Here is a 13,088-nt window from a genome sequence, read left to right as displayed (position 1 = left end):
TTTTTGGTGGGGCGGGGGACGCGGCAAAATTCTATCTTCGCCCCCGCTTTCTTGCCTATTACCATTTGCAAGCTGCATCTGCCTCTAAGAAATTGAGGGGTTCAGGGTAGGGTGGGGAGCTGTAAATCAGAGTTGGACCTGCAGCACCCCCGCACCTAGAAGGCCACCATGACCGAGGAGAGCTCCGAGGTGCCCAGGGAGTTGATAGGTAAGAGTCGCGCAGTGGTTGATTTTCCTTCTGCCTCTGCGTCCCCCTCACCTCCCCCTCTGCGTCCCCCTCACCTCCCCCTCTGCGTCCCCCTCCCCCTCACCTCCACCGCCCTTCCCACCTCTGCCCTCCCGTGCGTCCCGCGAAGTCCCGGCGCCCTTGGGGTCGGAGTGGTGTCGGGCAGGGTCGCTGGGGGGCGCCGGGAAGTTTGTTCCCATCTGACCGCTTGCGAAGCCGAGTCCCGAGAGGGCCGGCGCGGGGAGGAATCGGGAGCCCCGGGAGCACACTCTGCTGCGCCTCTGGGACACCCCCCAGGCGCCTCCTTCCGCCGCGACCGGGGGTCCAGGTTGGCGGAGGAAGGGGGCGGTCTGCCAGGGTCTGGGGAGTTCTGGAAGCGAGGAGAATCCTTTACAGCGCCCAGCCCAGCGTCCCCAACTCGGGAAGTCCGGGAAAGCCCAGCACCGGGACGGCTGGCGAGCGCACAGTGGGTCGCCTCCGGCACGTGCCAGGACCACCCTGTCCCCAGGAAATAACCGGCGGGAGGTGCCCCTGTGACGTACAGACTTGGGGGAGGGGGGCGCTAGCCCGGTATAATGACTGAGCCTAGCAAGGCGTGGCTTCGCCTAGCGAACTGGGAGCGAAAGGGTTACAGGACTGACGCAAACTCGGGCCAGGAAATTGAGGGTTAATGATAAAAGCTTTATTTCAGTAATGATTAACCTACCGATTCTCCCCATCCCGGATCTCTTAGGGAACCCGTGTGTGGTACCCTATGCAAGGTGAACCATTGTTTGAGTCCCTTGAGGGTTTTTTTTGGGGGGTGTGTGAATATTTTGTCTTGGGGTTTAACTTAATTAAGTGGAGGGTTAGAATGGCAGAGCTCAAATGAGGTTTTGGGGGAAGAGTGTTCGGAAAACCAAGCGTTTAAGCGTGTGTGTGTGTGTGTGTAACATGTTGTACTGTAACAAGGTATGTGTTTGTGTGTGCATGTGTGTTTTGAGCCCCAGTGACCTATATTCCTTACTGTCCCATCCTTGGCACACTACACAGCCTACAGTTCAGAAAGATGTTTAATTGGTGCTGACAAGAGTCCTAACCGCCCATTCATCTGCATCTGAGGAATTTGCCCCTGTGTTTCACCTTTTAGCAATAATACTTTGGAGGAGTTTGTGTGTGCTCTTCCATTAGCGACTGTTAACTCAGCAGGTGAAACTAGATGTAAAGAAGCTGTTGCTAGGCTTGTATGGAAGATGGAAGCTTCTGCTTTTGTCGAATTAAAAAAACCTAACTACCAAATTTAGCGTATAAAGTCTACCTCCCCTTCCCCCGCAATCATGCCTCTTCTCTCCCCAATCCTGTAGAGTCCACTGGGAGTGAGTGGTCCATCCAGTTCTGGGAGGCTGAGATCTTTCCACCACCCTTCCAGGAAGGAAACAAACACCGAGAACCTCTGAAGATGCCTCCAGAGGTCCCAAGAAAGAGAATTTAGGGGAGGGTTTGCCTCGCTGGCCGGGGGATAAGGATAACTAAAGAAGGTGGCAGAGTTTTTAATTAGTTGTCCTTGAGCCTGGTGGTGAAAAGTTTAGGTAATTACCCAGGAGAAAGGGTGATGAAGGATAGGATGGAAATAAGGTACCTGGTTTATATTGACGGTCCTCAAAATAAATCCTTTGGTATATTTTAAAAGTTGAACTTAACCCTTATCTAGAAATGGAATTTTTGTGTTTATCGAGTCCTGCCCATCTCACATATCTTTCAAACAAAGGACAAATGTTTTTGTGATAGGCCCGATTTGATTTTTCTGGGCCTTTAAATGGTCTAATTGGCCTGGGCTAGGGGAAATTCCTGCATCTGCTTTAGTCTCTAATTTCAAGTGCTTTCAGGAGTTCTGCTCTCATCAGTTCAAAATGGCAACCATGTGAAAACCTCAATATAGTCCCTGAAGCTAATCCCCCAAGGCATTTAAAAAATGTGTTGTGTGTCTTTCTGATTATTAAAGTAATACAGGCTTTTTATTTAAAACATTTAAATGCAGAGAAGAATGAGAATATATGTCACCCATGTTACCACTCCAAGATAGCTACTTTTGACCCATGGGTATGTAACTTTCCCATCTTTTTCTTTGTGTATATATTCTTAAATCACTTTCAGATGCTCATTTCCCACAGTTCTCTTTAGGGGAGGGATGAGTAGCCTGTACCCATTTTGAGTTCTGATAAGATAGGAGCTGCCTAGAGAACTCCCTGTGTAATGAGCTCCCCGACCTATTCCCCACCCCCGCCAACATTCCACCTCATTTCTGTTCCCTGGACAAACTGTACTTTTTCTTGTTCCCATGCCCTTTGCTGGCACTGCCCTATTCTCCCCTCCTTCACTCTTCTTATCTGAGTGGCTCTAAACTCTTTGTGGTGGGTTTCCAATAAGAATATTTTGATCACCCCTTAATAAGCATATATTTATTTGTTAAGCTGCATGCATACTTCATTTAGTGTGTGTCATCTAAAACATAAACTGAAACACATTGCAAATAGAAGTAGAAATTCTGTTTTCTTCCTGCAACCCAATGGATTGTATTGTACACTGTGCTTTGGAAACCAGTGGTCTATTTTCTACTCCTTCAAGCTTCAGCTCAAGGGTCCCCTCCTCCCTGAAACCTTCATGTATCTTCTTGTCCATGATCTCATGATAGTGAGTGCAGATTCATCTAGTGACATCAGTCCATCTAGTGGCTTACAATCATCCACTAGATGGTAAGCACTTGTGGAAGGCAGGGGTCATCTCTAGCCCGGCATCTAGTAGAGTAGTTGGCACACTAGGTATATTTGTTGAATATATGAATAAACCAAAATGATTATAATACACAGTTCAGAGTGGTGGGGGTATAAAGGAGTTTGCTATGCTTTGAAGGAAGGTAGAATCTAACCAGCAGGAGACTAAGGAAAGTGCAGCCCAAGAAAGAGAATAATATATACAGGATCCTAGGGGTGTAAAGGATGGAGAGGATGGAGATAATTGGGTGCGTGCTGAGAAGTTAAGCTGGAAAAGTGTGAAAGGCCTTGAGCGGCCTGCTGCAAGGTTTTGGGTTCATCCAAAAATGACTGTGACTCATAGAGCAAGAGGGACATGATCAGATCTGTGGCTTTGGAAGGGTCGCTTTAGTTCTGGGGGAGGTGTGGTACAGGGGGCTGATAGGTTGGAGGTGGTAGGCTTAGTCTCGGTGAGAGATTCTGAGGCCCTGAATGCAGGATCAAGCCCACGGGTCAGGAGCTGTTAGGAGGTGGTCCTAGGAGAGGAGGTGATTGGCTCCCTGAGAGAATGGAGTTGGAGATAAACAAGATTTCTAGCTTCATTAAGAACCAGAGGAGGAGCAGGGAAAATAGTGACTTTGATTTGGGACCCATTCAGTTTGGGGTCCTCACGGGAGTCCCAGAAGGGTCTTCCCGCTACCATCCAACTTTTCAAGTCTCCCCTTCTCTCCCAATTCCGCCTTTGACCACTCTTCAGGGATGTGGTGGTATGAAGATTTTGAAAGGACAGATGGCCAGGAGCACCCTGACTAAATTGTTTGGGCTGGTTCTGGTTCTTTGCCATATTTCCCAACCTTCATGTCAAGGCACTCCTAGAAAATGATAATACGTATATGGCACTGTCATGAACACAGAGTCTGCTGGGGGCCAGAGGTAACCAGCCAAGGGATTTTATGAATTCCTGTTGTGCTCATGGTCTGCCTGCCTGCAATATAGTGCCTGCAATATAGTGCTCTGTGCTACTGCCTGACCTTGCTTCTTTTTTTTTTTCTTTGTGTGTGCTTATCCTCTTTGCCCAGCAAGATTATATCACGCCTTGCATGGACTGGTATTATATCATATACTTTTATACTTGCCTCAGCATCTGAGCACACGGTCCAAGGCACAAAGTAGGCGTTCATCAAATACTTGGTGACCAATAACTATCAGGCTTGTTAAAACAAGCAACAACAACAAACAAAAAAAAAAAAAGAAGAAAAAGGAAACTAAAAAGAAAAAAAAAGACAATAAAAAATAAAAACAACCAAAAATACTCCTTCAAATGCTGTCCTCCCCAGTGCTTTTCTCTTATTAATAAAAGAATATAACAAAATTATTCCTTTCTTTCAGAAAGCATAAAGGATGTTATTGGCAGAAAGATGAAGATTGCGTTGAAGAAGAGAGTAAAGTTGGAAGTGAAGGGAGACAAAGTTGAAAACAAAGTGCTGGTAAGTATTAATGTTTTTCTTAAAAAAAAAGTTTGGAAGTAAAAATGTTTTTCCTCTCTATTGTTTTGATTGCCTAATTTTCATGCAGCACTGGTTCTGTGTTTTATATTTTGTTTGAAAGTTCTGATGCCCATTTTGTCCTAGGTTAGTTGGAATATTTGTCCACTGTAAGTTAAAAGTAGGGTTAATTTAAATTTTAGAGACTGAAGTTTTTAAAAATTGTCTTTCTTAATGTTGTAAAAGGTCACCCACATCTAGGTCATCTCCTAGAGACCGTTTTCAAGTTATTCAAAGTTGGATGTTAAAGGGAGCTTGCTTATTATCTTCGTTGTGGCTGATTATCTGATTTTATTTGTGAGGACTTGAGATGAATTTTTTAAACTCCTGCTATGTCAGTTTAATTATTAAATTTTCTCAAATGTTATATCCGCAGCCATCTCTGGGTGATGGTCTGAGAAGGCGAAGAAAACATTTGTCTTTTTAAATTGGTTTTTGGTGTTTGGGAGGGAGATGCCAGCTCCTCCCTCTAGCTTGTGAGAAGAGTTGCTGGGGGGCTGAGGGATTGGCCCTTGGTGAGCACAGGATTGCTAAGGAGTTGTCAGTGCCTGAGTTATACCTTTAGAGAGGTGAAGAGCCTTTTGTGGTGTTTTAGTGGTTTCTGTATTGAAACTGTGGCAAACCTTAATTTAAGCTTAGGTAAATACACCTTGTTTGTGTTTTTGTTGGAGAGAATATTCGGTTTCATCTTTTTGTTTATCTTTTTACCATTAGAAAATTTTAAACATATGCAAAAGTAGAGAACAGTATATTGACCTTTGTATACCTTTCATCCAGCTTCAACAGTTTTCAGCATTTTGACAATATTGTTTTATCTCATCACCGTCCCCCCCCCCACACTTCTGGAGTATTTTAAAATAAATCCCAAGCATATGTCATTAAAAGAGAATATTTTTAATATTCTGTTTCTTCAGTTGAAGTTGCCACAGAGTTTGAAGTATCTTTCTGATACAATCTGTCTTGAGAATCTCTTAAACTATCTGACTGCCTTCCCCTGTGGATGGAAGGATTGTGCCATTGATGGATGACTTCTATTTCTCTGTGTACAAATCAGGATGGCAGAGAAATTGAAGTGGAAAAACTTGATTGAGTGACTTTTGCCCTGCAATGAAATGTGTTCTCACAGACTGCATCATTAAGGTTATCGATAGCAGAAATGATTGGTGTCATCATTCTGCTTTATTTAGTTTTAATAAAGAGTACATTTCCTTAAAGTATGTTTTACTTGTTGTTGTTCAGCCATAGGGTAGAGGTATATTTTGGCAGTGGTAGTGCAGAGAGAAGAAATTTTGTTTCTGCCATTTGTTGTTTTATATGTTTACGGTAAATCTTCACAGGATGTTCACCTTTATACAGTTTAAATATCAAGTAGGTTTCCTGCAACAGTCTCACATGGTATGTGGTGTTATTTGGTATGGACACTACTCATCAAAGTAGTATTCATAAACCCATGCCATGAGTAAAATTTGCAAAGTTAAAACTGCAAAGACAAATTTACTTGTCCAGTGTAATAAAGTTGGCATCATTAAAGAACAGTTATGATTGGTACTTACTGTTAAGATGTTGTGGGGGGAGGGGCTCTTAACGTCAGCTGGAGTTGATTAAGGTTGTAACCAAATTACAAATGTATTTGAACTTAAGCATTTATCTCCCCAAATCTGGAATCTGAGCGGTTTCTAGTGGCTTGGGGTAAACTTGTCTTGCCTGTTCCTTCCTTGCAGGGGCAGGAATTGTTAATAGAGATATTCAAGGTTTGACAAGCTTCAGGTTTGAGCAGGATGGTCTATGAATTAACCTTCTTTAAGTCTTTGACTTTGGAGTTTCTGAATTCAGAGAAATTCAGTTACTTAAATTAAAACATTGGGAATTTCCTTATAATTTGCATTTCTGACTTCCTTTTGGCTGTCAGTTCAGTAAAATAGGGTATACCTGAATTGGCTTAAATCAGTATTTCTGTTCTGATTTTTATTTCTTGTTCCTTTTCCCCAAGTGCCCCCCCGCCCCCCTGCCCCGCGCACTCTTAGTGTCCTTCCTTATAAAGCTGGGAGTGTGTTATATAGGACTTGGTTCCTTCTTTTCACACTTTGAGACTTTATGCTATTTCTAGCTTATCTTTTGTAGAGGGTTTATCTTCATCTTCCTTCTCATGGTCATAAGAGCTAATGCTTATTCAGCAGGCTCTGTTGGACACTTGATTATGCATTACCGTATTTGCTCCAGCAGCAGCCCTCTGAGGTAGGCACTATTTACATCTGTATTTGTGGAAACTGAGATTTGGAGGGGCTAAAGGAACTTGTTTCAGGTCATCCAGCTAATGAATGACAGAGCCGGGAGTTGAATGAACCCAGATCTGTCTCACTCAGAGCCTATCCACTTCCCCATTATGCTCAAAATAGAAAGAAAATATCCTTTGGCTTGTTGTTCAGTGGTTGCAAACTTTCAGGAAGATTTGGACTTTAGAAGGATTAGGGCTCCCTTGTGTGGATTTGACTGATTGATTGATAACATTGTACATTGCTTGGTTCCACACTTGGTGAGCCTCTCCCGTGTGCCAGATGTACAAGATGGACATAGATTCTGACTTCATGGGATTCAGAGCTCAGAGTCGAGTTGGGAGGTAAACATCTCTACAGGCAGTGCTTTGAGATGTGCTATGAGCAAGATGATTGGGGGCACCTGGGAGGAACCCCTGACTCAGGCCTGAGGGTCAGGGAAGACTTCCAGAAGGAAGGCAAAGGTAGACTGACACCCAATGGATGAATAAGAGTTACTAAGGGAAGAGAGCAGAGACATGGTATAGACAAAGGAAACAGAATATGCCTGGAAGCCAGAGAGAGCTTAGCATATTAGAGGCAAATACTAAGTGCAGCTGGAGCAAGGGGGACGGGGTGGAGAATGGCTGGGCGTAAAGCTGATTCTTTTCCTTGCAATTGGGATCAGGTGAAAGTTGGGACTGGTTAAACAAGTCTCTTCCCACCACCTGTTTCTAATGACCATCACATGAACTTAATCCTCCCCTCTTTTTAAGGAGGCAGTAGGACTCAGCGGTTAAGGCCTTGGACCTTGAGTCGTGCCTAGTTCACACTGCAGCCTAGTCACTTTGTAACGTTGTTCAGCCTCAATTCCTTTCTCTAATGAAACACCTATTTGTATATGGTTTCTTTGTAGATTAACTGAGATATATCTTTTTTTTTTTTTTTTTTTTTTGCTGTATGCGGGCCTCTCGCTGTTGTGGCCTCTCCCGTTGCGGAGCAGGCTCCGGACGCGCAGGCTCAGCGGCCATGGCTCACGGGCCCAGCTGCTCCGCAGCATGCGGGATCTTCCCGGATCGGGGCACGAACCCGTGTCCCCTGCATCGGCAGGTGGACTCTCAACCACTGCACCACCAGGGAAGCCCCTGAGATATATCTTAACACTGCTTAGCACAATGCCTAGCATATGATGGACACCCAACAAATGATAAAGCAGAAGGAACCAAAGCGTTGTGCATCCTGTTTTTTCAGTGGCACAGAAAATGCCTATTCTTTCCATGCCCAAGTATTCACTGCCTTTATTGAGGGATTGAGCTTAGTTCACTATAAGGCCAATAATTACTTATAGTTTATGGTACCTTTTAAGCCGGATGGAGTGCAACTGATGAGATCCCAAATTCCTAAGGTATGCACTGGTCTAGTGAAATCAGAAATCGATGTTCGGGGGAAGAGTGTTCTATGGTCAAACAAGTTTGACAGTCAAGTGGTAAACAAAGATAAACCAGCGTCTTTACTGCGTGGCTTTGATTCAGAGCCTTTAGTACACCTTTCTGCATAGTAGATTTCTCAGAATGAGCGGAAGTGTACTGTCTTTCTCAAACTTATATGGCCAGAGACCCTGCTGACCATAGTTTGGGAAACTGGAATGGAACAGGTCCAAGCTGGTGCCTTTGGGAACAGTTAAAGGGAACATGGAACAGACTAGAACAGGCTGTCATTGGAGTGTCCTCCTGGCGGACAGTTCTTTGGCTTGTACGTTTTGGGGATTTTTTTTTTTTGGCCCTGCTGCTTGGCATGTGGGATCTTAGTTCCCCAACCAGGGATCTAACCCGTGCCCCCTGCAGTGGGAGCACGGAGTCTTAACCACTGGACTGCCAGGGAAGTCCCCTGCCTGTACTTTATATCTAAGTGGTGGGCAGGTCTGCCGCAAGCCACACACTGGCACCATGTCATCTTTTTTTTTTTTTTTTTTTCTTTTTGCGGTTCGTGGGCCTCTCACTGTTGTGGCCTCTCCCGTTGCAGAGCACAGGCTCCGGACGCGTAGGCTCAGCGACCATGGCTCACGGGCCCAGCCGCTCTGTGGCATGTGGGATCTTCCCAGACCGGGGCACGAACCCGTGTCCCCTGCATTGGCAGGTGGACTCTCAACCACTGAGCCACCAGGGAAGCCCCCATGTCATCTTTTGCTGTACTGCCTTTCTCTGTTGTCTTTAGGGGATGTCATCAGGAAGAGATTCTGTGTTCCCTAGACTCTCAGTCCTTCCTCCCATTTGCTACTTGAATCTCCACCCAAGTTTTGTAGTACCTGGACTTTTTAAAGTGTAATTTAATTTACACATTTTTTCCCATTAAACTTTGCATTTTAGGGTAATTGTAGGTTTACCTGCAGTTATAAGAAGTAATGCAGAGAGATTCTCTGTACCCTTTATCCAGTCTCCTCTATCTTGCAAAATTGTGGGGCATGACCACAGTCAAGATGTTGACACTGATACTGGAAAATGCAGAACATTTCCATCACCATAGAGATCCCTCACATTGCCTTTCAGGGCCACACCCACACACCCGCCACTTCTCTGACTGCTGGTAGCCCCTGATCTGTTCTCCACTTCCATAATTTTGTCACTTCAGAAATGTTGGATAGTGCTTCCCTGGTGGTGCAGTGGTTGAGAGTCCGCCTGCCAATTCAGGGGACACGGGTTCGTGCCCCAGTCCAGGAAGATCCCACATGCCGCGGAGCGGCTGGGCCCGTGAGCCATGGCCGCTGAGCCTGTGCGTCCGGAGCCTGTGCTCCGCAACGGGAGAGGCCACAACAGTGACAGGCCCGCGTACCGCAAAAAAAAAAAAAAAAAAAGAAAAAAAGAAAAAAATGTTGGATAGTGTAATCACACAATATATGTGCCTTTTTGGGATTGGCTCTTTTCGCTTCTAATAATTCCCTGTACATTCATCTAAGCTGTGTGTATCCATTGTTCCTTTTTAGTTGTTGTTTCTGAGGAGTATTCCATGGTATGGATGTACCACACTTTGTTCACCCACTGCTCACCCACTGACAGACTTGTAAGTTGTTTCCAGTTTGGGGCTCTTAGGAATAAAACCGATAATATAAACATTTGTTTATAGATTTTGGTGTGAAAATCAGTCTCCATTTCTCCCTTTGAAATGCCAAAGAGTATAATTGTGGGTTTTTATAGGAATTGCCTTTCTTTTTTAGAAGCCGTCGTTTTCCATTTTCCAGAATGGCTGAATCATTGTGTAGTCCTACCAGCAATGCATGTGTGATCCAGGCAATTTGGTATTGCCTGGCCTTTTTTTTTTTTTGAGGACTAATGGTTGAAAGAAAAATGTTGTCAGGGGAAAGCAAGGTCCCCCACCCACGCTTCTGCTGTTGCTGTCTGCGGGAGAGGAATGTGTCTCTCTCTCCAGAATAGTGCCTCTGAATTGTGTAGAAGATCTGTTCCTGGTCTCAGCTTTGTTTTTCCTGTTTCACTTTGGAATTTGGGTTCAATCATCTTTGCCAACCCCTTGTTCTTCCACATCCCTCTTAAAATGGGGCTGACGCAGAACTCTCTTTCTTATTAGACTGAGCATGTCGAGGAGTGGTATGTAAATGTAACCATGTCAGTTTGTTCACCTGTTCCCTAGAAAATACTTGATCCATCGTTCATTTATTTTCTTTTGAAAAGTTAACCTGAATCTCTTTAATGTATTTTCTCTTGTTTGGCTATTTATTTATAACTTTTTTTTTTTTTTTTTTCTTTTTGCGGTATGCGGGCCTCTCACTGTTGTGGCCTCTCCCGTTGCGGAGCACAGGCTCCGGATGCGCAGGCCCAGCGGCCATGGCTCACGGGCCCAGCCGCTCCGCGGCATATGGGATCCTCCCAGACCGGGGCACGAACCCGTATCCCCTGCATCGGCAGGCGGACTCTCAACCACTGCGCCACCAGGGAGGCCCTATTTATAACTTTTGAGCATCTGGATTCGGCTTGATTGGAATCACTAAGTTAACTTTAAGACGAGGAAAAGTAAAAGGACGTTATTTGGGGTAACATGTATCCTTAAAATATTTTGGTGGCAGTGCTTTCATTAAAATATAAACTCTACTCCTACCTGTTTATTTAAAAAAATGCATTAAAAAGGGAACATCTCTTACCTAAAAGTTTTGTAAGCAACTGGCCCACATAATCAGGAATTAGTTTAAACCTCAGTCTCTGATACGGAAAGCGTTGTTCTTTTACACGAGGCCATGCTCATTTTTTGTGGCTAGTCTGTTTAATATTTTCCTAATTCCCCTGTCTCTAATACCTAACTTGATTCAGCAGCACGACTCATGGCATAGTCACTTCTCAGACAAATATTCACTCTGGAATTTACGTTTTGCAGCTACTTTCAGGTGACATCAACCTTAGCCGATGGTTTCTAGACTTTTTTTTTTTTTTTAAATCAATTGTACCCTTTTAAAACACATAATTTTCCATGGGACCAACAAAATAGTGCTATTTAGGAGTGTAAGTGTGTTTTGCAAATTTATAGTTAAAATCCAAAATATGAGTATAAACCCAATCAGTGATTTGTGTGAGGCTGTTTTGATGACCATAACTTAGAAATAGAGGGGAGATTGGATTTTGTTTTGGCTCCTTAGTATAGAGAGACTCCCGATTTAACCTTTAAGTAGTACAAATGTCACAGTTTTAAAAATAGCTACTTTTGCAATCTCAGGATGCTTTCCAAGGAAATAGAGATGTCAGGAGACACTTTATCCTGAGTTCTGCACAAAAGTGGGGTATCCTGACAGCGAAGCTTACCTCATTGTTATCTCCAATAAGTTAAATTTGGTGTAACATCAAATCATGTGTTTGTGTTTTATCCCAGCAGTTAAAATAGAAGTAAGAGGGCTTCCCTGGTGGCGCAGTGGTTGAGAGTCCGCCTGCCGATGCAGGGGACACAGGTTCGTGCCCCGGTCCAGGAAGATCCCACATGCCGCGGAGCGGCTGGGCCCGTGGGCCATGGCCACTGAGCCTGCACGTCCAGAGGCTGTGCTCCACAATGGGAGAGGCCACAGCAGTGAGAGGCCCGTGTACCGCAAAAAAAAAAAAAAAAAAATAAATAAATAAATAAATAAAAAAAAATAGAAGTAAGAATGAAATTCACATCAGATGTTTGTAGATTGCCGTGGCTTCTGCAGAATGCTACTGGAAAATCGTTGTCCTAGGCCTCTGGGTTTACTTCCCTCTGCAGGAGGCTCTTGTACCAGTTGTTGGGTAATTTGAACAGTTCTCTTTGTGGAACTTTAGGAGCCTCAACTTTTAAGGATCACTTACAATTCAGTGCATAGGTAATTTTCAAAGCACCTGGGTGAAGTTACATGACTAGAAAATTGAGCTTTAGAAAACAGCAACAACATTGAAACAATCTTCAGGAGTAGGTATCAGAGAGCACACATTGTTGCCAAGGGTCCTGGCAAAAGTTCTGGGAAACTCAAAATAAAATAATCCCTATTTTAGTACTTCACAATTTTCCCCAACTCAGAACTGGAGTCAGCTCCTGCTGACCTCTGGGTAGGGGTTGGAGGCAGGCTATGGCTCTGGGCACATGTTTCCAGGAGACAGTTCTGGCCAACTTGAACTTGTTACCTGAGCTGCATTTACATTCTACTTTCTCATCTGCCCCAGTTTCTTCTGTAGTTGGGTTAGGTGAGTCAAATGACCTTGGGCAAGAAGCTGTTGAACTTACACCAGCCTTGGTGTAACTTTTCATTGTTCTTAAAAAGATACTCCTTTCCAGCCTCTGGGATTTAGGCACCCTGGGAAGGGGCATTTAGGTGCACCCTGGGGGAGGAGAGGGAGTGCTCGAGTCTTGTGAAGGGGGCATTGTGGACAAGGAGGACCCGGGAAATCTAACTAGAATATGCCATGAATTGGAAGAACTCAATTTTCATCGTCGTAAAATAGGTACAGAGAAAACAAAACAGAAAAGCTTTAGTGAAAGGTTACTGTAAAACCTTTATGTTTCATTTCATTAGAAACACTGTTAATATCTACTGTTAAAGTAGATTGAAAATGCAACTAAAATCTGATGAAGGATAGAACTCTCCCCCTTTCTAAAAAGCTTGTTGTCTTTGAACAGAATACAAGGATTTGGATTGGTATATATGGGGCCTATTGTTGTCTAAATCTTCCTGTGCCCTATTACACTTTCTCTCTCTCTCTCTCTCTCTCTCTCTCTCTCACTCACTCACTTTCCCCAACTCTTTGAGAAAAGAGGGGTAAAATAAAGGGAGGAAAGAAGGATGCTTGGGGTTGTGTGTGTGTGTGTGTGTGTGTGTACATAAAAGTCTGTT

The 13,088-nt window shown here is 44.1% G+C and overlaps 1 protein-coding gene across 3 annotated transcripts in view; it reads left to right on the top strand.

Annotated features, from left to right (window-relative positions):
* The first annotated feature begins 6 nt into the window (after positions 1-6).
* CARMIL1 (capping protein regulator and myosin 1 linker 1) overlaps positions 7-13,088 on the top strand; it is a 317,704-nt gene continuing 304,622 nt past the window's right edge. For all 3 annotated transcript variants that reach the window (XM_081245158.1, XM_081245157.1, XM_081245156.1), the window contains exons 1-2: positions 7-208; positions 4,345-4,442. In XM_081245158.1, the coding sequence (XP_081101284.1) occupies positions 169-208; positions 4,345-4,442 (138 nt within the window). In that variant the 5' untranslated portion in view covers positions 7-168. The remainder of the gene's footprint in view (positions 209-4,344; positions 4,443-13,088) is intronic.

The sequence above is a fragment of the Mesoplodon bidens genome, assembly GCF_964165515.1.
Source record: "Mesoplodon bidens genome assembly, chromosome: 10".
Classification (NCBI taxonomy): domain Eukaryota; kingdom Metazoa; phylum Chordata; class Mammalia; order Artiodactyla; family Ziphiidae; genus Mesoplodon; species Mesoplodon bidens.
Note: the sequence above shows the minus strand (reverse complement) of the source record. Positions and strands in the feature narration are given on the sequence as shown.